General features: G+C 43.1%; 1 protein-coding gene across 2 annotated transcripts in view; it reads right to left on the bottom strand.

Annotated features, from left to right (window-relative positions):
• The window catches only part of Ano2 (anoctamin 2), a 325,589-nt gene that overhangs the window by 245,038 nt on the left and 55,521 nt on the right, over positions 1-25,030 (bottom strand). For both annotated transcript variants that reach the window (XM_052172696.1, XM_052172697.1), the window contains exon 3: positions 15,331-15,429. In XM_052172696.1, the coding sequence (XP_052028656.1) occupies positions 15,331-15,429 (99 nt within the window). The remainder of the gene's footprint in view (positions 1-15,330; positions 15,430-25,030) is intronic.

Genomic DNA, 25,030 nt, shown 5'->3' with positions numbered 1-25,030 from the left:
GATTGAACTCAGGTCCTTGTGTTTGTATGGCAAATGCTTTTCCAACTGGGCTATCTTCCCAGTCCCATCCCCTGCCCCAATATTAAACATCCAATGACATCTGACCTGAGTAAGATACATACATATTATCATAATGATTATTAATAGTTATAGTGTTTGTTTGTTTATACTGCAGAAAGCACTGCTTAGGCCTACATTGCAGCTTTCATTTTTATTTCAATGTTTATTTGTTTTTATTTTATGGGTGTGTTGCCTGCCTGGATGTCTGTGCACCATATGGGTGCCTGATGCCCGCTGAAACCGAAAGAAGGCATCAGATCTGCAGCTGAAGGTTAGGAGGGCAGTACTAGGGATTGAACCCGGGTCCTCTGGAAGAGCAGCCACAGCTCCTATCCTCTAAGCCATGCCCCTAGCATCCGTTATGACCTTTAGTGAGGCACAGATGCCGTAAGTCAGAAAAGCTTCGAAGTATTGATGAGAGATACTGGCTCTCCACGGGTAAGTCTCCTTTCCAGATAGACCATTCATCTTCACTCCTTCCTTAAACCTGGCTGGGCTTTCTAGCCCCTTGATCAGTAAAATATGGCAGAAGGGTACCAGTCAGCCCATCCTATAAGATCAGCAGCTTCCGCTTGAATCTTTTCATGTCCTAAAATGTCCTGAGAGTCCCCAGAGAGGGGAGAGCACCTAGCTAGACCCCCCCAAACTTTCCCACAAACAGCAGGTATGGAAACAACCCCCCACCTTAAACCTCAAGCCACCAAGAGACCACAGCCATCAGCATGCCACCAAGTGGCGGTGTCAACTAATCCTGACCTCACCTCTGCTCAAGCTCCTGACCACGAAGTCACTCTTGCCTACTCAAGTCTGAGTACTTATGCTTACATTGCAGCTTTTATTTTTATTAAGCTACTACATAAATTTTATTTAGTAATTATTTAGTAATAAAAGTGCTAAGTATCAAACCATTTGCCTAAAAATTTTGTGAATTCATTGTTTCTAATTGCTGAGTAGCATTCCATTGTGTAAATATACCACATTTTCTGTATCCATTCCTCCTTTGAGGGGCATCTGGGTTCTTTCCAGTTTCTGGCTATTATAAATAAGGCTGCTATGAACATAATGGAGCATGTGTCTTTATTGCATGCCAGGGAATCCTTTGGGTATATGCCCAGGAGAGGTATAGCAGGGTCCTCCAGAAGTGTCATGTCCAGTTTTCTGAGGAACCTCCAGACTGATTTCCAAAGTGGTTGTACCATCTTACAGCCCCACCAGCAGTGGAGGAGTGTTCCTCTTTCTCCACATCCTCGACAACACCTGCTGTCTCCTGAGTTTTTGACCTTAGCCATTCTGACTGGTGTAAGGTGAAATCTCAGGGTTGTTTTGATCTGCATTTCCCTAATGACTAATGATGTTGAGCACTTCTTAAGGTGCTTCTCGGCCATCCGAATTTCTTCAGGTGAAAATTCTTTGTTTAGATCTGTACCCCATTTTTTAATAGGGTTATTTGGTTCCCTGGGGTCTAACTTCTTGAGTTCTTTGTATATATTGGATATTAGCCCTCTATCAGATGTAGGGTTGGTGAATATCCTTTCCCAATTTGATGGTTGTCGTTTTTTGTCCTTTTAACAGTGTCCTTTGCCTTACAGAAACTTTGTAATTTTATGAGGTCCCATTTGTCAATTCTTGATCTTAGAGCATAAGCTATTGGTGAGGTTACCCAATCACAAAAGAATACACATGGAATGTGTATTCTTAAGTGGATATTAATTAGCCCAGAAGCCCTGAATACCCAAGGCACAAATCGCATAACAAGTGACTCCCATGAAGAAGTATGGAGAGGGTCCTGATGCTGGAAAGGATTGATCTAGCATTGGAGAGGAATATAAGGACAGAGAAAAAGGAGGGAGGTGATTGAAGAAGGGATGGAGAGAAGAAGGTTTATGGGACATATGGGGAGGGGGGGATCCGGGAAATGGGAAATCATTTGGAATGTAAACAAAGAATATAGAAAATAAAAATATTTTTAAAAAGTGCTAAGTAAATTTAAGCTACTAAATAAATTGTGTTACACTACTATTAAGTTACTCTCAAGCTAATGATATTGGGCCAATTTTTTTCATGCTGCCGTGATGAGTCGAACGAGCACTAGCATGCAGGACATTCTGAAGGAAGTCTGTCTTCTTCTCTGCCGGGCTATTTTCAAGTCGCAGAGAATATGCATGAGGGCATTGTAAGATAATGGCAGCCAAGGGTGTGCAGAGAACCTTGAGTCTCCAGGAGAGGTGGCAACACTTTCATCTGGGGAACCTGAAAAGCGTGTCACTGGTATGTGTGAGATGCGCGTCAGCTTCATCCAAAGAGTCTCCTTCCTGCTCATTTTGTCTCTAATATGTCTCTAATATGATAGGCAGCGGTGGAGGTGGACTTGGGGGTGGGGCGTCCTCTCAGCCAATAACTCACCTAGAACCACTTTATATCTTATGAGCAGTTTTTATTTATTTTCATTTAAAATAAATTAATGCAGTTCTGCTATTAAAGAAAAAAAACAAAATCAGGAAAAGGCTAACTAAATGATAAAGTTTTTCTTTTTCATTTTTGACCCAGTCTTACCTTTTTCTCCTGTGGAACTCTCTATTAATAGTTTAAAGTATATTTCAACAAATATTCAGGTGTATATGTATATGTGTGTGTGTGTGTGTGTGTGTGTGTGTGTGTGTGTGTATAAAGTACATGTGTGCCCACACACACACACACACACATCACTCACTGAGACTCATTTCCCACCGTGAAAGAATAACAGACACCAGTCCTGAGAAAACATAAATACCCAGACAAAATGCAGGGTATAATGGTTTCCCAAGAGTGACCATCAGACAACAGAAGGAGAAAACAGACAAGGTGGGTCCTGGGGTAGATCCAGGTCCCTGCCTTGAGAACTCAAGTTCCTTCAGATTCCCTGAGGCACAGGGGCAGGGATATAAGCCTGGGGGATTCAAGACAAGAATTCATCCACTAAGAGGGGACCGTGATCAAAGACACACAGAGGTCTACTGAACCCCTTGAGCGTTGTGCTGCATAGGTGTGAAAAATGACTCCATATAAGAGAAAGAACCATCTGGAAGGAGTGAGACTGGCACCTCTTTCCGCAGGCCAGATGGAAAAACCCTGTAATTCTCGGGGCATTGGGCGACCACTGGTTTACTCAGTAGTGGAGGGTAATTAGGCTTAGACTGAGAGTCCCTCCAGACCCACTTAACAAGTCGTAAAAGAGGGAAATGGGCTAAATAGCTTTGAAGGTATTTCCCACGTCTAGCATAAGCACGACTTGAATCATTTAAGGAAAAGAAGCATACATTCACAGCCCAAGCGTTTCTAGGCATCTCCTGGAGATCCACAGCTTGATAGTTAGTGAAGTCAAGTGCTGGCCATATGCAGGGGTGACAAGGACTCTAACCATGACCCTGCCCCTTGCCACATGCTCAGTAGTGCCCTCAGCACCTGCACCATGAGCAGCTTCTCTGCAAAACCCATGAAGACACGGCAAGTCCGACCAGGGAGGAGCAGGGCCTTCACCTCACAGATGGGAAAGCCAAGACGGAGAGGGGCAGGGAGGTCTCCCCGAGGCCCGTCTAGGACTCTTCCCTGAACCCAGTGGCCTTCCACCCTCAGCAAAGCCCCACCATCTGTCCCAGGGGAGGAAGCCTGCTTGAATGTCCCCGTTTTGCCCACCAGCTTAGGTTTCCATTTCACCTTCCCAGAAGGATGCTCGACGCTCTCTTATTAATAATAATCATCGGAGGCATCATTGTTACTGTTATTCTTGACATCAGAGAATTATGAACATCCTCAGAAATGGCAAGACACATGTTAGCCAGCTGTTCTCCATTATGCCTCCCTGGGTACACGATGCGCCTCCCTGGGTACACGTTGTGCCTTTCATGTGTTTAAAATCATAAATAATCGTTAAAGTATGTTGCTCTTATTTTTTTATTCCTGGGCTCAAATATGGTTCTCATAAAAGCGTGCTTTGGCCCCACTGTCTCAGTCTAAGGGGTTCACTGAGATTTCTTTTGTCTGACTTCTTTCTTCCTCCGTGTCTCTCCTCATCTCCCCAGCCCCCACGGGGGCACATCAGTGTGGTCCCAAGGCTGATTTGTTTCCTCTCTGCATTAAAATCATGTGCTTTGCTGAGACACAGGGAGCCAAGGTTCTAGTGATGTCTATCTTGGACAACATACAAGTCCCTGTCTCCACTTTACAGATAAGAAAACTGAGGCAGCATGGTAAGTATAATGAACATATATGAAGGACACCCCCCCCAAAACAAAACAATGAAGATGTATAGCAAGGTAAGACACAAATGCTATCATCCCAGTAATCCCTAGGTCACTTTTTTCTACTGTGGTCTGTGAGGAGCCCTTTCTGCAAATGGCTAGGACAGATCAGCCAGCAAGAATACAGGCCAGGCATAAAGTTGGACGCTGGCCCACCTGGGTGCATCGTGTTGATAGAAGTAAAATCAGTTTTCCTGCCTTTCTGCCCGTGAGTTGGCTTTTCCTCAGTTACCACATCAGCTGTCAGATCATTGGTATCCAGCTGTCACCCTTTCTAGCATTGCTCTCTTCTCCACAGTCGTAGAGTGTCTGAAGACTATCCCATGACCTCTGCTCCCTTTAATTCCCAAAAGCCAGGTGGAGAAGCAAAATAGACAAGATGGCGTGAGGAACGAGGTGGACGAGGACGGAAGGCCATGCAGGCAGAGGAGAGGAAGCCAAGCAAAGACGCACAGAACTCCCATCTCTCAAAAACTCTTGTTTTCATCCCCCAGTGGTACCGAAGAGACACTGAGCATGGGCTGCACCAAGGCTGAGAATCCTAGGCTGCCACGCATCGGTCCTCACCCACTGCCCAAAAGCACATTTGTCTGTACATGCGACTGCTAACCCATCCCCCCACCAAAGTGGAAGCAACACCAGGAGCTGAGATGCTCAGCTGTACCGTCTCAGCTGTAAACCTAGAGCCAGAAGGGAGGTCTCGGTGGGCACAACCAGAGACTGAGCAGCCCTTCACCACTCTACTGGTACCTACAGCTTGAGTTTCCTGGCCATTGTGTAGACTGTGATATGCTGACTAAACAAACAAACAAACAAATAAATAAATAAATAAATAAATAAATAAAATGTTCTTTTTCTGTTGTCCAATCCTGTATTCGTTTATGGTTTTTATTCCTGTTGTCAGCATGTCCTCTACACATGAATGAATGTTTGCTGACTTTTAAATTTTGGGAGAAAATCCAAGCTTTTTAAATTACATGGCTGACAAGGCCCCTTACGAGCTGTGCCTCCCAGATTCCTTCTCGGTTTCATTCTCCTCTCCTCACAGCCTGTGCTGTCCCCACTCGGACTCCTCTCAGTTCCTCTCACAGGCATGATTTTTTTTGACCTTGGGACCTAGAGGTATATCTTTCCCTCTCTGGAAATATTCTCATTTGCCCTCCCATCTTCCAGAGCTCCTATCCAGCCTTCAGAGCTGAGCTCTAATGCTCTCCCACGCTCGTCCAAATGAGTTTCTTCCCGTTGACTCTCGTTATATGCCCCTCTTGTTTTCCTGTGGGTGTCTCTCAATTTACAGCTAGCCATAAAAATGCTGAATTCTCACCACATAAAAGTCATCAGGGCCAGAGGACAGCTGTAGTCACTACTACATTAGCAGAACATCTGGGGCATACTGATTTTCAGAAATTTTCATCAGATGGGTGGAGGATGAAGGATGGAGGATGAATAGAGGGATGGAGGATGGACAAGAGCAAATAGAAAAAGTAAAGTTGAAGGAAACCAAACATCCAACATGGCAGAACCCGCTCAGAATCCGCAGCATGGACACTGATGTCCTTGTCCCTTCTCTTGACCAGAAGGCACTTCATGCCTGGGATAAGAAGCACATCATTCAGTCCAACCCCAGTCAGGAGATAAATGGAGCTGAAGGTAAACAGATCACCATTTGATGAAGGAACTATTTTCCAGGGAAGTGATATATATATACACACACACACACACACATATATATATATATATATATGTGTGTGTGTGTTTATCTGAATTTCATTTGACAGGAGACAGATATGAACTCCTGCCCTTTACAGACAGATACCTAAGGCTGAGGGAGCAAGAGCCTTGTGGCATCAATGGTTCGTTCAATCTAGAGCATCTTGAGCAACTATTACTTCAATGGCACACAATTATTTTCAGGAAATTCATAAGGAACTCATAATATGAGCTCCTGATCCTAGAGATTTAGGACACAGGTGAAACCCAAGCATAACTCGCAAAGGCTTCTGGAGGAAAAACACCAATGGGAAGGGCAAATGTTGAGTGTATGGTTGAGTGACAAAAAACATAAATGTTGAGTGATGAAGAACACAAGAAAGATGGGTTTAGGCTACAAGAAACAAAGGACCAGTGAGGAGGGCAGGATGGAGACTGGGCACAAAGGGCAAGTTGAGTTGCTTCATTCAAGGAGGAGCAGGAAGCCATTCTAAGACCTGGAACAAGTGCTTTTGGGAAGGTCTGCCCCATAGATGAAGGAAGAAGCTACTCTGTTTTCTAGAAAAGTCTCTATCAAGGAGATTGTGTAGGCCCCACAGAGAGGCCTTGTTAGAAGAGAGCAGTCCCCAGGTGGGAAGGAACACTCAAAGGACGACCAGCTATACCATCAGGGCTAGAGATTTAGCAGATCTAGGTATAGGTCAGGCAGCTAGGCTAAGTGGAACAACTTACTACAAATCACCTCAGAGAGATAGCAGAGAGACACACATAGGAGAACTGGACCCAGTAGAATGTGAACAGCCCAAAGAGAATCTGTCTCCAGGACTCTCCACTAAGCAACAAGAATAAAAACCTACATACATACACACACACACACACACACACACACACACACACACACACTCACAGAACTAATCCTCAGCAATGGAATAATTGTAACCTGTGTATCTCCCACCTGGGACCACAGCATCTTAGATGAATCTCTTTAAATACCTCTATACAATATTGCTTCAGGGAATTAGCAGGCCTCCATAGGAAAGAATGTAGATCACAGTAGAGCTATGTTTCTCTCTAGAAGACTTCCTCTACAAGCTTTAATTAGTCAGATAAAATTCATTGATGCTTCTTTAATATGTTAGATCATGTCTCATTGTATAACCCAAGAGTATTGTTCTGTATAATAAACCTTGAAAGGTGCCCTTCCAGACTACACTGCACAGTCTGGTTCAATGACAGGTTTGTTTGTTTGTTTCAGCAAATAGAATAAGAGCATAGCTTTAGAGCTGAGCAGACATAATTTTGGGTCCCTAGGTATCTTCTCCAAGCTATGACTTGGATAAGATCATTAACCTCGCTGAGACTAAGTTTCTTCATCTACAAAACAGGGTTAACATGTATTTACTCATATTGTGACGTAACACAAAATAATACACACAAGCTTTCATCAATTGATCCAATGCATGGGGAAATTTTATATTTATATTTCAGTTTATTTACTCATTGGTCCATGAAATTATACTTGTGACTTCACATCTTGATTTTAAGATACTTCCAACTTCTGATGTCTGCATGTGTTCCCTGACTGAATGCATCACTCTGTCACTGCCTCCCCCACGCAGCCCTCTCCCCCACAGACCTCTGTTCCACATCTGCTTGTGCCCTTCTCTCCTAAGCACATTGGATTTAGGGCTCACACTAGATACACACTAGATCCATACTGAGATCTTTGCTTAATAACATCCATGAAGATCCATTTTCCAAATGGACCACATTCACAGGGTCCAAAGACAGGACTTGTCTTTCTGCACTGGTATTTGCTCTATTGCAAAGATCTATACTCCTAAGGGATTAAAATGAAAGTCTTAGGATGTTTCATTTCATGTGCCTACTGGACTGATCTGTGGGCTATTCATTTATTTAGTCAAACAGTTTTGTGAACATATTTGTGAAGGACCTTTGGGGATGAGATGAGAAGTTGACTCAGTAGACTGAGTATATATAGCAGGCTACTCTCCATAATGTGGTCTGACCAGATAGAAAAGGGAACCTCTCCCACAAATAAAGGTGGCTCCTTCTGCCTGATTGCCTTATGTTAGGATATCAATCATTTTCTTCTGCTCTTAGAATTAAACCCAATATTAGTTTTATGGTCTTGACACTACCAGTGTTCAGGTTAGAATTTATGTGTGTTCTCCTGAGTCTCAGGATTGAACTACTCAGTTGGATCCAGAGTATCCAACTCACCGACTACAGACCTTGAGACCCCCACTGCCTTCATAACCAACTTGTAGTGTGGCCCCATCTCTCTCCATCTCTCTCCTGTTTTACTAGAGAGCCCCAGCTAACATTCACATCTGAATAACCAAGAAGCAAGACTTTCTGTGTTCCCAGTTTTCTGTACTTTTGTACAGTCCCTGAAGCAGGGCAGAGACCATGAGCTGTGGGGATCAGGAGGAGGAATACATCATGGAAGATTGTGAGACGTCAGCTGGCCAAACCAGAAGTCCCTAGAGAGGCAGAGATAAGTATTTAAGAACAATTTCCAAAAATGTATAAAGCTTAATAGAGTCAATAGTCTCCTCCTAAGGGGCTACTTAAGATAAATTGTCAGGCTTCTTTCTTTTTTAATTGAAATTATGTAAGTTTAGTCTGGTTTTCTCACACTTATCATGAAATGTTGATAGCATCTATGTGATCTCTGTTAGGGAAAGGCAGGAATGGATCACTCTTTAATAAATGCTGTTTTATGCACATGAACTTCAAAACATGGGCTCCATCAGATCAATTACATCATTAGCTCATCAGAAATGTGCTTAAATAACTTTGCAGTAAATCCCTCCCTGAGCTACATTTTAATATCAAATCCTCTAGTTTTATCCAAAATCAGTATAAGAAATGTTCATATACAGATCACCCTAGGGATATCTGTAACACCCCCGCATACATTCCCTTTTGCACAAGGCTCGGGGAGCATGGCAGAAGATGGGGCAATGACTATAAGAGCCAAAGTTCAGAAAGGACTGGGGTAAAGCAGTAACATCTGAGCATGACAGGGTCACTGCACTGGTGATTTCACAACAACAGTGGTTGCCTACACAAGTCAAGTCAACCAACACTAGTGTAAAGGGGGAGGCATTGGCAAGGCTTCCCCCTTATTGAGGAAGGAGCTACAGATGGCCAGTGTCATCTGGGGAAGGAAATGTCAGTTTTCTTTAAGGATGTGGGCCCCGGGAAGCTAATTATACTCTAATGATGAGTGTATGAGAAGTACAAACTGGACTGGATGGGTTACTAAACAGAGGAGAGGAGACACAAAGCTGAAGAGGGAAAGAGATGGGAATGGACCTGGGATAATGTAGGGTAGAAGTGGGGAGGGTGACTATGACCAAAGAACACTGTGGCAGTTTGAATGAGAATGTCCCCCATAGGCCCATGTATTTCAAAGCTTAGTTACCAGGGAGTAGAACTGTGAAAGGATTAGGATTAGGAGGTGTGGTCTTGTTGGAGTAGGTGTGGCCTTGTTAGATAGAAGAATTATGTCATTGGACTTTGAGGCTTCAAAAGCCCATGCCAGGTGCAGTGTGTGAGTGTGTGTGTGTGTGTGTGTGTGTGTGTGTGCGCGCGCGCACACACACACACACACACACACACCTGCCTGCTGCCCATGGATCAGTTTGTAAAGTTCTCAGCTACTGTTTCAATGCTTACCACCAGAATGATCATAGACTAAGCCTCTGAAACTATAAGCAAGCCCCCAATTCAACGCTCTCTCCTTTAAGAGTTGTCAAGTTGATAATTTCTCTTCACAGCAATAGAATTGTAAAAAAGACATACATTGTATGACATTCTCAAAGAATTAGTGAAAATATTATATTTTTAAAGAAAGAAAAGGTTATTCCAGGATCTGGGAAGATGCTTCAGCAGTTTGGAGTGTTTGCTGTTCTTCTAGAGGACCCAAGTTCAATTCCCAGCATCCATGGATTATAAATTTAGAACCACATATAACTTCAGATCAAGACATATGACACCCTCTTCTGGCCTCCAATGACACTGCACTCACATTACATGCATACACACACACACACACACACACACACACACCACATTTGTTTTAGATTTAAATGTGTAAGTCTTTTTTTAAAAAGGTCATTCTGGCCTCAAATGTAAACTTGTGATTCAAAATCTAATCTTTTATATGTTATTAAGAGCCTTTAAAGAAAGTTATACTTTGGTAATAAAAAAAAAAGCTTTTTTAATTTTTTTAAAAAAAAAAACACCTTTGTCCTTCCCACCCCCACAATAAAACAACTCTTGCAGATGGCATAAGCCACAGTTCCTGTTGCTCTGGCTACCAGGAAACTCAACATGGAATTCTGTCTCACTTGCATCTGTTATTTTTAGTTTCAATTTTTATCATCTTTATTTCTCCTGTGTTTCCCTACTTGCCCCAGAATGTATATATAGGTCTTTTTCATCTGTTATTTGTTTATTTGATTGTTTGTTTTCTTTGTGGTTGTTTTGTTTTGTTGTAAAATGGGTCATTTATATTTTTTCTTTCTAGTCTCTAATTCAGACTTCATGAGAAGACACATCATAGAATCACACCTGAGAGCAAAGCCCAGAGTAGAATTTTCCCTTGCCACACCTGTCATGTGGCTGCTTCCCCCTTGGAACAGGTTCTCTGAGCTCACCCTGCTGAGTGGTGAGTCTTCCCACTAGCTTTCCCAATCAAGGCCCAGCAGACCCCACACATAGAATCACCATGTTACAGACACCCTGCTCCCTAGTAAAACAGAATTCCCCTTCCCAGTCCATAGTGTAATGGCCATCTGTTCTTGCCTCTCCACAGACTCTGCATCTGGGATGCTGGCTGTGTTGGTGAAGGAATGGCCTGGGCCCATTTCCTGCAGTGCTGCAGATGCTGGCTGTAAAGGAAGAGGGAAGGGAAAGAGCAGACAGGAGCAACCCAACCCAGTGCCCACTGTGCAGTCCGACACACATGGCAGGGATGTGTACAGCAGCTGGAGCTGCAGTGATGGTGGATGTTGACAGGTAGCACTGTGCCATAACTTGCTGCTCCTTACACCTGCCTTCCACTACAGGGTAACTCCTGTGTGGAAGGCATGTAGATCTCTACCACTTTGTTTAAATAAAAAAAAAAGTCTGACTCAACACTATCAACTTACATGCAAAGGACACTTAATCCAATGTCTTTATGGGCTCCTGGGGGTAGCACTGAGACCCCTTAATACCAGCCGTCAATCTACTAGCAACAACCACCAAAGCGCTGACGGATCAGACAAAGGTGGTATTCACCCATCCCAGCTGTGTCCTCTTGAGCTGTATTAGTATGACTTTGTGGACAAGAACAATCCCATAAAAGCCCCAATTATCATACACACACACACACACACACACACACACACACACCTATCCCCAGCCTTGTTTTTGCTAGAGGCTTGGGGAATGTGCATACCAGGGGTGAGAAAAGGGATATTCATTCACTTACATAAAAGCAAGTGGGGGAAAATGGTCTAGATGCTGACTAGGATCTAGAAGCACTGCCTCCAGAATCAACAGAAGAGAGAGGGCATCTACCCCAAACACGACCCATCTCAAATCTTCCTAGACTGTTCAGCACCAAAGGCCAGGCTTCCTACATCCTCTTGTGTGTGCCTGTTGAATGTCCCTCACAAAACACAGGCCCCTCTATTGTTGTTTTTGGAAAACAAATGTTTCCTTCCAAGATTCCCCCTCCCAGTTAATATTTGTGCTCAGGACTCTGAGTCCCTGGACACATTACAATGGATTTGTGCAGGTTTGAGACCTCCACTTCATGATTTCCTCCCCATCTTTCCGGTCTCTCTGGACCTTACTGGGTCATGATCCAAGCTGTCACCGACCGGAACAATGCTTTACGGATACTATACCATGTCTTCCTCTTCCTCCACATCCCTACCACCCACAGGATGTGGCTCTCTCTGCGAATGTGGTTTGTTCTTATTTTAGTCACTTTAGACCCATTTTTAAAAGGAGCAATGCTGGCCCTCCAACAGACTGTCATGTCTCCTCTTCCCTATCCTCAGCCCTCCCTTACTGCAGGAACTGGACTTATCCTACCCCCAGCCTTGGGATCAGAGTCTCTGATTAATTTTTACAAACACATGTCTCCTACCCAGCACAAATTATATCCTCCTCATCTGCTTATAAGACCCCCTGTGAGGCCTAATACAAGGCCCCAAATGCTATGAATATGGAGAGCAGCAGGGGCCATGTGTGGCTGAACCCACAGACAGATGCCAGAATCTTCCACCTGTGTGGAGTCTGGGAAAGGCTAGGAGAAAGTGTTTTTGGTTATCTGTACATCCTGGAGGAGCAGTCGCAGCCTCACCCAGACCCCAACCCCCAACTTTCTAGGCAGAGCTATGTTCTGTTCTGCAGAGAGCCTACAGCTGGTCTTAATAGCTGGGATCCAATAGCTGCCTTCTGCCTGGAGCTGTGCACACGTTCAGTTGCCCTGGGCCCTGTTCTGGGCTCACCAGGGCCTAGCCTGCTCTGTATCCCCCAAGGCCTTCCAAAGACTCCACACAGCAGGAACTGCATTAGTGCTGACTGCCTGTTGGTCAGGAAGGAAGCTGACTTGGTACTAAGACTTAAGAAAACACGGAAAAATAGTTTTAAAAAGAAACCAGACTCAAGAACAAACTCTTGCATTTCCACACCAACACTGAAGAATCAGGTTCTTAAAATCACCCACTAAGAAATTAGCAGCAGGCAATATTATGTCTGAATCAAGGATGGGGAAACTGAAGCTCCAAAAGAGGAAGCAACATCCTCAAATTGCACAGTAAATGAATGAAAATCCCAGGCTTCATGTCTGTTCTTGAGACCTGTCTAGTATAAGTGGCTTGAACTGTTAAAATACAAAGGAGAGACCCCCAAAGATGGATGCTTCGTACCATGGCTTGCCCAGGTCAACGCATTTACAAACTCAAGTCTTGTCTGTATAACACATGCTAAGTTCCAAATGGCTAATGTATGGAAGCTGTAGCTCAGGAGGAGACAGGCATGCCATTTATGCAAAGTTACCTTACAAAGCTGGCAAAAGACAAAGTAGAGACAAAGCAGATAGGAAGCGGGGTGACTTGAAGGTTGTCTGGACAGGAGGAGTCAAGGTGGCAGGAAAACAAGAGGTGTCAAGGAATGGCTGATAGTGCCAAGGACAGAGAAAAGACCAACGTAGGTGGTGGACAGGCAGCATGAGAGGGCAGGAAGGTTGGGAGGAGAGTCAAGAAGAGAGCCAGGCAGCACTCTGGGGATGCAGAGAATGGTCCTCGGTTCTCCAGTGTCTCTAAGCTCTCTACCGAGAGGATCATAGTCTCCACTACTACTCTTCATGAATAGTAGCGATTTGCTCACCTTCTTCCCAAACACCAGAGAGAAAAGATGAAAACAGAGAACAAGACTCACATCGGATGGGGTGAAGATAACAGCAACTATTCAACTAAAGCAAAGAAAAGGGGAGAAGAAAAGTGAATGGAGCTGGGCAAGGTAGGATGCTACCAACAAGAACTAGAAGCTTCTACCCAAAACTGATACATGGGTTGTATTGCTAAGAGACCAGGCATACATCGGCTGGGAAGAGTGGCATTCTGAACAAAGGTGGCACATGGATTTAGATCACAGGTAATAATACCTAGACTAGCCCAGAAGATGAAGAACATAGCAATATGGAGACAATAGCTATGTGAGAAGCTGGGCACAGTGGCACACACCTGCAGTCTTAGCACTTGGGTAGCTAAGACAGAAAGTGTGAAAGTCTGAGGCTGGCCTGGGCTACAGAGAGAGCTATTCTCCATGTCCCAAATAAGTGAATAAATAAACAATAAAATAGTGTGACTATTTCAAACACCTGGCTCCTGCAAAACTGTGTTTTATCAAAAAACTTATAAGTAAACCTCACATCTGTGTTTATTATTTAGTGGACATTTGTTAGTCCAGCTTAATAAATTCTAAGAATGGAATCTATAGCTTCTATTCTTCTTGCACAGGGGAATTCCTGCTGGCTCAAACACATACTGGTATTTGATGAGTGAATTTTTTGACAGGCAATAGACCTGTTGGCAGTGAAGATAGTACAAGCACAGTTAGCAATATAAGTTGGTATTCCCAGCTCTAAGGATGTTCTCAATAGTGGGATGAGAGGGGAGGTAAGGAGGTAGGGACAGCAGTACTGAGAGAAAGCAGATTATGGAGTTCTGCTCCTGAAAGGGAGGAAGAAGCACTTCTTAGGATGAGAATCAGGGTCTCTACAAAAATAAGTCACTATTTGTGAAATAGCACTGTATGGGGCAGAAAAACAGAGAGAGAGATCTTACCCACAAAGCACCACCCATGGTTAACACAACTACCCCAGCGCCTGTCCCAGTACCCTCCCAAAGACATAGTACAGGTCAGAGTGCAGTCCCACTTTTCCCCCTAAAATGCCAAGGAGAAGGAATGGGAATTTTAGCAACAAATAATCCTTTTCTCCCGAGAGCTGTTTGCTGGATCTTGTTGTACAAGGAGACAGAGCAGTTGAAAATTCACTGGGGAGATTTTTTTAAATTGTACATACACTGTTCTAATTGAAAACCCCCTCCCACACCATCTAAACTGTGAGGTGCCCAGCCTACACAGCACAACCTCCTGGGGATGATTTTTCCACAGCACTGGTCCCAGAACCTCATTCCATACCAACCAAGTGAACTGAAATCTCCAGGTGGGCCACTGGTACAGAGCTCATGAAAACACTTCCCACATGGTTTCAATCTACTCCCATGTTGAAGGACCTCCTAATTTATAGAGGAACAAAAGCCACCATTTGACAGCAGCAGTGTGCCCATAGCATTCTTGGTGCTGTTTTATCTTCCCACCTCGCTGTCAAAGTCCTATTGCCAGGTTCAGTACAGAAAAATACATGATGGCTGTAGACCTTCAAGAACAACAGGAAGGGAGGCACAGTGGGAAAAACTGAAGATGAGATGTTTGGCTTCTCAGACAGCCCAGCCCAGGTGGCAGGCAAGCAGTCAGTCAGTCAGTCAGTCAGGCAGGCAGGCAGGCAGACAGACAGACAGACACACCAGTTCTTCTCTGTCCCACCCACCTCATGGCCACAAATCCCTGGAGAGACAAGTTTGACTTTGACTCCAAAAGAAGCCACATCCACCTGGCCCAGCTCCCAAGTCTTCCACACGTATCCAGCCCCCAGGAGGCCCCCAGCCCCAAAGAAACAAGTACATACTTTCTTGGTGGGGACTTTGATCTTCAAGAACTCTGCTTCCCTGGCCAGCACCTGCCATGGGGCGTGGATCCGGACAAAGACAGATCCCTGACTTTTGCTCTGTAAGGTACAAGGGGGAAAGAAATAGAAACACTTGTAAGAACACAGCTAAAACTCTTCATCCACAGTTCTAGAAACCCAGATTTTTCATTCCTTCAGTTTGGGACTTCTGTTCCCTCTAAATGTCCTTAGGAGACAGTCTCACACACCCATATCCAACTTTTCCAATGTGTTCCAGATTACACCATGATTCCAAAGTGTCTGGGCTCCCAAAGGGTAGCTCATTGAGACTGGTGGCTTCATGGGGAAAATAAAACAATTTTATTCACAGATCTGAAAATTGTACAGCTACGATTTCCAAGGAAATGCCAAAAATGCAGTGACAGTTGGTCAGCTAACCATTGTTGGCATCCAACGAACAGACTTCAGTTTGTTTCCAGTCACAGATCTGTTGTTCACTGGTCCAATTTGTGTTTCTGTTCCACCAATGTGCTGTATGGTTGCCCCAAATCACAGAAGTGACAACCCAAGGCTCAGAGCAGGTGACAAGGACAGCAGTGCAAATGTCCCACTCAAAATAATATCAAAATGTCAATCCCAAGCAAGGACCAGTGGGAACACAACCTGAATCTGCATCCCAGGACAACAGGGATGTCACTCAAAACAAAAGAAGATGCAGTGATTGGAAACTTAGGGTAAGTCAGCAATCCACGTGGCCTTGGTCACCATGTCTGAAATAAATATTTGCCAGACTGTAGCAGAGATTCAACATCATCTTCAAACAAAACACAAGTAATAAATCCCTTGGGATTTTAATTAATTTTGTCACCAAAGAGTGAAAGAGGACCAAAGCTGAGCAGTACAATCCGGCAAAGGATCTATTCAGGATGCTTTTAAAATACTCTGAAAACAAAAAAATGGTCCAAATACTGTATGCAGAGAGAAAGTGGAATGTGTTGGTTGTGAATTTCTTCATCAAATGACTATTGGAAATTACATAGAAACATTGTACCACCCTAGGAAGAAGCGAATGAGGCAGCAAATGTACCATTTGTATGAGGATAAAGCCACTGGGATACAGAGTGGGAGTTGTGTTCTAGCAATTCTTTCTAGAAATGCTGGGTGGAGAGAATTTCCATTCTTACCTAGACATCCATGTACTAGAAGAGAGGGGAGTTTCATTGAACAAATATACACTATGTGAAGCAAGGTATAGGTTATGCTGAGAAGAGAGGGACGCCCCACAATCCACATTTTCAGGTGCTCCTGTTGAAAACCACCCCCCAGGTTCATCTACAGAAAACCACAGTTGTTCAGTGACAATGCCCTAGGATCTTGGCTTAGGGTTAAAGATAACAGCATAAGTCATGAACATATGACCCTGACTGTCCCTTTCCAGTGTGCAAGGGAGAAAAGCAGGCATGTGAAAGGGACTGCCTTCCCTCACCGACTATGATAGTGATCATGTGTTTATGAAATAAAGACAAAGATGGTAGAACTCTCGTGGTGCAAAGAAAGAATATTTATAATTCTTAAATGTTGCCTCCAACACACACACACATGTTTAGTAATTCAGGTTTCTAGAACTTAACACTTCAGGAATAAAAGCTCATCATTTACAAGGTAGAAGAATGAGAAATGATCCAGAAGGGTAGGTGCTGTGACTGTCTCTATTTTAGAAGCCAAACAAGGAAGATTCCATTTTTGCCCAACATTACAAAAAGAATTAAGTGTGATAAAGTAATTTTCCAAACCAGGAAGAGTTTGTTCAAACTGCCTCTGCTCAATGGAGTGAGATATGCACTATTACCTGACAATCAATACACAATCAAATCAGAGACACATAAGGAATATCATGGCAGTCCTTCGATGGACACACAACCTTCCAGATCCTACATGCAGCAGGGTTCTGACACAGTTAGGGGAGTGTACTTTGATAAAAAAAAAAAAATAATAAATTCTCCCAGGTTTCCACTTCCATCTTTGGTTGGAACATCCAGGATTAGATAGTGTCATTGATCACCTGCTGCTCTTTCTAACTGTAACTTGAGCTTTTGCTCAGTGAGATTCAAAAGTAAGAGAAGGAACCATCTGCAGGACTGCCCTCTGTAGTCCGGCTCTCTATTACGCTCCCTCCCAAAAGATGTTGTTGATGAAAGGTGACAAAGAGCATCATTCCTCACACTCAGATGCAATCAAGACATCATTAATTCTAATATTGTGCGCTTTGTCTTTATTTCAGAATTGAGACAAATGTCTTTTTAACTTTATTGAGACATTGTGTCTTGGTCTAGTGCCAAATGTCCACTAAGTGGGTACAGATGTTCAAAGTTTTAGAAAGGGTTGGGGAGCAAAGGCCAAATTCCATGGCTGTGGTGGCAGACTGCTAGCTGTCCCCAGACAGTCATTCTCATTTTCTTCATTTTTCACAGAGCAGATGGTCCTCTAGGATCAAGACTATATGTCCTTTGCAGAGAGGCGTTCCCGGAATTTTGGTAATTGCTGGCCAGCATGATGAATGTGTTACAAAGAGGCAGCTTCCAGCAGCCTTCTTCAAAGACAACAATAGGTACCTCTGACTCTTCATCTTCCCTCCGCATATCTGTTGCCTGGATACAAGCTTGTATATCAGACTTTCAGGTCAAAGTCCAGACCAGTAACATCAAAAAATTAACAGAGAATCTGGGTCTGGGGATGCCCCCTGCATCTTTATGAGAAAGACAAAACTCTACCTTGTTTGGGTGCTATGATTTTAGAGACATCAATGGGTGAAAGGCTGTTTCCCAATAAGAATGTTACTTTTCTCCAACAAAGCATTCTTTTCTGTTTTTCTCCAATTAGAATGTGCTTGAAATGAAAGTCAGAGCTGTGACGTGTTCTTTTGTGTGTGTGTGTGTGTGTGTGTGTGTGTGTGTGTGAACAGCCAGTCCTAATGATCCTTCCATGTCACAAAGTATTGTCACCTTCCTATTAAAAAAAAGGAGAATCTGGGCTGACATGGAATGTAAGCTGGTATGCCTCATTGCTCTTCTGGAGGAAAACAAATACAGGGAAAACACCAGCCAAGCTCTGTCTCACTGACCCAGGAATCTAAATTTGGAGGTTAGTGTGCATTAATCTAAAAACCACCACCAACAACAACAACAACAAAGAAATGTTTCTTGTTCTCTGGTCCTAAGTGCTGCCCTCTCCACCCTGTTTGGGGACTTGGGATCATCGAAGGCAACATGGAATGAACTTGGAGCTTCCATTCTAACAGATGGAGCCTTGAACCTAGATTTTATAGCTATGGGGACCTGGACCAGTAAGTCGCTTAGGCAAGGGAGCCTCAGTTTCTCCAAAAGAATAAGGAGAGTTGAAAATATTTCAGAACATTGAGGAGTTGAGATTAGGTAGGCAACTCCCTTCTAGTATATCTTGTTGGAAAATGTTCCATGAACATCAGCCCTTCCTAGGTTCCACCCAGACACCAGGTCTGCTTCTTAGCTGGGATAGTACCCAGCTTGCCTTTTATATTCCTCAAGCACTTCACACAGCATTATACATAACAGTGAGTCCCCACGGGGAAAAACTGGTTTCTGTTAAATTAAAATTGTGAATCAGTAATCCTGTTTCTGTTATGCTATGTACTTTAAAAATTATCTACAGGATTTTTAAAATATCCCCTGGGCTATAAAGGAACTCACAGACCCAAGACAGAAAGTATCTGCAGAATTTGAGAACAGAGTCAGAACACTTGACTTTCAGAGACCTACATGAAAGTTGACATAAAGCATAAGACAGTTGCCATCTTACCCATCCCTAAGAGATTTTATAACTAAACTTTCATCTGGGGGGGCTCCCAAATCAAACCAGACAACTAGCATTAAAGTTCCTGTAAAGTACACTGCAACATAGAACATGGTTGTCAGCAGAAGAAAGAGATAGTATTAGAAGGCCCTAGCATGCGAATCGTCTCACCAAAGGTTATCAGCAGACGAGTAAAACCCAGCTCATTAGACTATGGGTTGTGGAGCCCACATGGTGTGGCATGACTGAATGTGGAGTTGCCTTGACTGAATGTGGAAGTTATTAAAATTGTGTGCAAGAGTAAAATGTTTCTGAATGCACAGTGGCCAAAACTTAATTCAAAATCAATCAGGTAATAAGTCTGAGATGTTTCTGGTGGCATTCACCTGAGATGCACCACAAGAATTCATCAAAGCCTTGGTTCCAATCACACAACAAGTGCATTTTGCATCGTGTGTCAATGCACCACACCGCAGCGCCAACAGGTACTAACCAAATCACCTCATTGGGACTGGAGACTTGTGGTTGATGAATTGGTCAGTTGGTTGGTTGGTTGGTTGGTTGGTTGGTTGGTTGGTTGGTTAGTTTATTGGTTGGTTGGTTGGTTGGTTGCTTGCTTGCTTGCTTGCTTGCTTGCTTGCTTGGTTTGCTTTGGTTTGCTTTGGTTTGCTTTGCTTTGCTTTGATTGGGGGAAAGAGAATAGGTTGTTTTTTTATATATATACACAATTTTCTGTTCTTACATAGACAAAATAGCTTCATGATAGAAAACAATTTTAATATTGCCCTCAGCCTATAAGGAGTCAAGTTAGTGTGTCTTGGAATATACTGTGCTAGCATGTGCAGTTTTTTTAAATGGCTGTGTTGCCAATTTGACGTTCATTTACAGTCCACTAAATGAATTTTGATTTTGGATCAGGACAGAGTTTCCAGTAATTTCTAAAATGATATTAAATATACTTCTGCTATTTTGTACCACATATTTATATGAAGTAATGTTCTCAGCATTGATGATTATCAACTCTGAAAAATATTGAAGATGTTCTATGCCCTACATTATCAAATAGTCAGCTAAGATTTAATTCTTTATGTAAAATTCTTCATGTAAAGATGAACAATAACATCCATTTCATACAGATATAACATATCCAAGGTCACACAAAAATTTTGGGGTAAAGGGGGATCTCTGGTGAAGAAAGTTTAAACAGCCCTGATTTAAGGTACCATGGCTCCTCCTCCTCCTCCTCCTCCTCCTCCTCCTCCTCCTTATATTCCTCCACCTCCTCACGTTCCTCTTTATATTTCTCTGCCTCCTCACACTCCTCTTCATACTTCAGCCACCCAGCCCTATTCATTGTTATCTGAGAAGCTCCATCCAACTTCCTACCTCAGAACATTGATCATCATCCAGCCATCTTCCCACCTCAGAAGTTCCTTCTGCATAATCTCCTCCATTTCTAAGTTATCCTCGTACTCTCAGACCTAGACAGCTCCTATGTTGGGCTCAGCTTGAACACCTCTTCCTTGGGAGCTGTTCTGTGGCCCTAGATTATGTTTAGTCTCTTGCTTTGACCCATATAATTCTGCCCCCTTTCCTTCAGAGTTCTGTGCCTACCATTTGTAATTATACTGTTAAGATCTGCCTTTCCGGCTAGCATTCCAATATCATGGAGACAGAATACATCTTATTGATTGCTCTTTCTTCAAAGCCACCAAAGTACCTGGCATAGGGCAAATGCTCAGTGAATATTTTTTTTATTTCAATTCACATAAAAATAGCCCATTGTAATTTAGTCCTATGACTACTCTCTGAAAACTGAGAACCACAGTCCAGAAAGTAATTGGTGACCTTTGGCCAAAACAATACAAATTTAATTGTTTGGGCAAGATAATTTAATTGTCCTTACATGTATTTCTTGAATGTTTCTCTTATGCCAGCAACTAAAGTCATTCACATTTGCACCTGCTCTTGAGCCTTGTAAGAGCCCTGAAGGGCTTTTCCATTTTTGCTGGGAACCTCTGGTCCCCATTGCATATGGAGATCCCCATTCCCTCTCCTAGAAGCATTGGCACATACCCCAGTACTCATGAAACCCAACCTAAATTGAACTTAAATTGTATATATCTTGGAACACACTGCCTCATGAGCTAATAAGCATCACATAGCATTAAGAAGAAAAATCAGAGATACTCTGGATAATAAAAGAGCTTTATCATGTACATGTTTGGGGTGTGCTTACTTATCAATCATCAGATGGCCATGGCACTATTCAACATATCCATGCTGATAGCTCATAAACCCAGGAGCCAGATATTAAAATGCAAACACAGAGACATTTCACCAGAAAGGATCCAAGGGGTCACAAGACTCTAGAGTCAGAAAGATCTCCAAAGCCTCTCAAGCAACTATAGTCACTGAGCACCATAGGCTGAACAGGTACAGGTAGGTAGTAGTAGAACCATGTTAGAAATGCATGTTGCCTAGCCTTGGGGTCTTTCCTTATTACCCAAGAGCTCAGGCTATCCTGAACCCTTCTGCTCATAAAATCAGTCACTGGGGGTAGAAGAATAGAGATCAGAACTAAGGTAGACTTGTTCCTACCCCAGTCACCTCTCTCCTGCTTCCTAGCTGCTTCTCCAAACTCCTGGTGAGAGGATACTGATTGTTTATGTCTTCTTGTTGTTATCCAACAATTCCATGTGGCTTCCCAAGATCACATCTTCCCTCTAGAGAGACAAGAGTGAACGGGACGCAGCTCCAGCCAAACACTGGAAATTGATACTCCACGAGACTCCTTCCCCACAGTCCTGCCAAACCACCTCACTGCTGGCCCCAGAGGCCTCAGTGTACTCTGGTCCCAGGCCATTCTATGAGCCGAGAACATCAGCTGCAGCACATCATGACCCAAGAAGAGGGCTGCCAGAAGAAGGGTGGGAAGGGGAACATGAAGGCATTGGAGTGGGACAGAGGAGGGACAGGCTTTCTTAGACACCTCTAAGAGTTCACCAATCCAGGTGATCTGGAATCACCGGGGACCAAAGGTCCATGGCGCCATAGGGAGGGTGAAAGAAACCCCAGGGATCCCAAATTCTCAGATCATCATAGTTAATGTTCAGATGGAAGAGTTCTGTGATCCAGTACTGAGACTGTTCTTACACAGCCATCACAGTGGACTTAGAAGTGGGATATAACCCTGACACCAGTCATTCCCAACGTTAGAGCAGAATCACCTTGAGACACAGTCCACAAGTGATGTCCATGAGGAATCCCAACATCTAACCATATCATTGCTCTAACCAACTTCACTGCAGCTCTTGACCTCCCAGAGATTCTATGACATGGCATTAAGAAAGGGACGCATTCCATTACTAGATGAGGAAAGATAAGACCTTGCCCTCCTGTGAGCTTCTGGGTGACAGCCAGGGACATCTCTCCATCTCTGACTTTTGCCTAGGTAAAGATGGCCAATGATCATTCATCAAAGGTGGAAGGCAGATCCAAATGCCCACCAGACCCTGCCCCAAACACATAAAGGGCGAGCTGCATGTCCTTCATTATATAAAAGTCCTTACCTAGTTCCTAACTAAAGTTTGAAGCCAACCAGTAGAGCCATAAGTAAGGAAATCCAAGTCACTCTTGTTGTATTTCTGAGCACCAAAATGAGCAGGAACTCAGAAGTGACCTCTCAACTTGTCACCAGAGTCTGCACTCTACAGGACCTATCAGTGTACCTGAGACAGAAGCTACCTGAAAGCACCACTCAAAGCCCAGCTGAAGACAAGACATGAGTGATGTTGGGAGAGCAGACATCAGAGACTACCACACCAACTCTTTCATTCTGCTTCTGAAACCATGCATCTGGAAGAAGTGAAGGACAGATGTTCCCATGTAGGAACAGCTCATAAGAAGGCTGGAGACAGTGGGACCTGCGGACCTGGCACTGGACCCTATCTCTGCTACTCATCAACTACATAATTTCTGACAATCTTCTGTAGTTGAAATTAAGAAGTAATAATTGTAATATAATAATACCACCAGATGGCAAGAATGGAAGCCATTTAAAAGAGAGATGTAGAAATGTTGGTGATAGATATGTTCACTAATTTGTGATTGTTTCCCAGGTATGTGAACTTAGCAAAACACAACCAACTATATTTGAGCAGTTAGCTATATACCAGCTATCACTCAATAGAGCTAGGAGGAAACTATATTTTTAAAATGTAAAATAATGCCATAACCTCTTTCTTTGCTTTAAAGGTATTTTTATTAAAATGTTATGTTTTTTCTCTTAAATTATTTTTAAACCACCAAAGCTATGGCCACATAATTTTTCACAAAAGTACCAAAAACATGGTGGAAAAAAGATAGTCCACTCAACAAATAGTGCTGGCAAGACTATATAGCCAGTTGCAAAAGAATGAAATTAGGTCTATAACTTTTCACCTTGCACAAAAATCAATTCAATGTGGATCTAAGAACCTAGTATAAATCCTGAAGAGTGAATCTGACAGGAGAAAGCATAAGACATGTTCTTCAAGCCATCAGGTGACTTTCTAAACTTCAATAGCACAGGAATTATCCCCTAGAATCAACACACACAAAGTTCTGGGGACTGCATGAAATGAGCAGTTATAAAGCAGAAGAAATTATCAGCAGAGGGAACGGACAGCGTATAGAGTGGGAAGGAAAACAGCTGTACTTCAGGTAGGAAGTTCATCTCCAGAATTTGCAACAAACTGCAAAAATTCAGCACCAAGGAAACAAAACTTCCCATCAACGAATAGGCTAATAAAATAACAGTTCTCAAAATCACAAGTGGTCAATAAGTACTTTAAAAATCTTCAACCAAACCAGCCTTCAGAGCATTTTCTGTCCTACTTCAGACTGTTCCTGTGGTGTGGCCATGTTCATTATAATCTCAAAGGAGAAAAAAAAAATCTTGTAAAAAAAAAAACAACAAAAATCAATCTTATTCTGAGCATTCAAGTAACTTTCTGTGTGTATGGACCTAGCTGTACTATAAGTAGTTGGTTTCTATGAGGTGGTTAAAAAGGTCAAATATAAAAAGAACACAGAGAGTAGGGGACAGAGAGCGAGACACACAAACTATTAATGACCGGTAAGTTCCAGTTGGTCCATGATAGTTCCAATTGTTTGTCTTGCCTCATCCCATCTAGTTTAACATTAGAACATTTTCAAAGCTGTCCCAGATGGGACAATAAAATAGAAAGCCAGCCCCTGGGTCACCAGAAAGTGCTGCTAAGTTAAGCACTAGCAGATCTTGAGGCATTGGTATACTAGCTACATTTGGGTCAATGTGTCAATCATCTCAGGGAAGACGATACAGAGCAGCTAGGTTCACAAAGGCAGGAGCCTATAACAGAGTCTGCCCCTACCCTAGTGGGCCAGGAAGCAGAAAGGAAGGGGAAGAGCATAGAGGAAGGTATAACCTTCAAATAGCTTGTCCCCGTGACCTCCCCTTCTTTCTTAACAGCCCCCAGTCTCCTCTCATGGTCTCATATCTATGTCTATAGCATGCACCTATTACCCTTTCCCTCTCTTCACTTATCATAAACTCCTCCACGACATGCCCCAGCCTTCTCTTCAATTCAACAAGAATTTACTAGATAGTAATTGAATACATCAAGAATTCAGTGCACACATAGCACATAGGCCATCATCTCCACACAATCTTTATCTCCTTGGAAACCAGCTAAATGACAGTGAATACATGAGGCATGTGGATGGCACCAAGACTGGGTGACTTGGTGAAAGGGATGACAGATTGACTAATGACCACTCAATGACGTGTCAGCTTCTCGGTCACTGAGGGCTGTCAAATTTTTCTCTAAATATCCTCTTGTATTTCAGT

This window comes from Apodemus sylvaticus, chromosome 2, assembly GCF_947179515.1.
Source record: "Apodemus sylvaticus chromosome 2, mApoSyl1.1, whole genome shotgun sequence".
NCBI classification, from domain to species: Eukaryota; Metazoa; Chordata; class Mammalia; order Rodentia; family Muridae; genus Apodemus; species Apodemus sylvaticus.
Note: the sequence above shows the minus strand (reverse complement) of the source record. Positions and strands in the feature narration are given on the sequence as shown.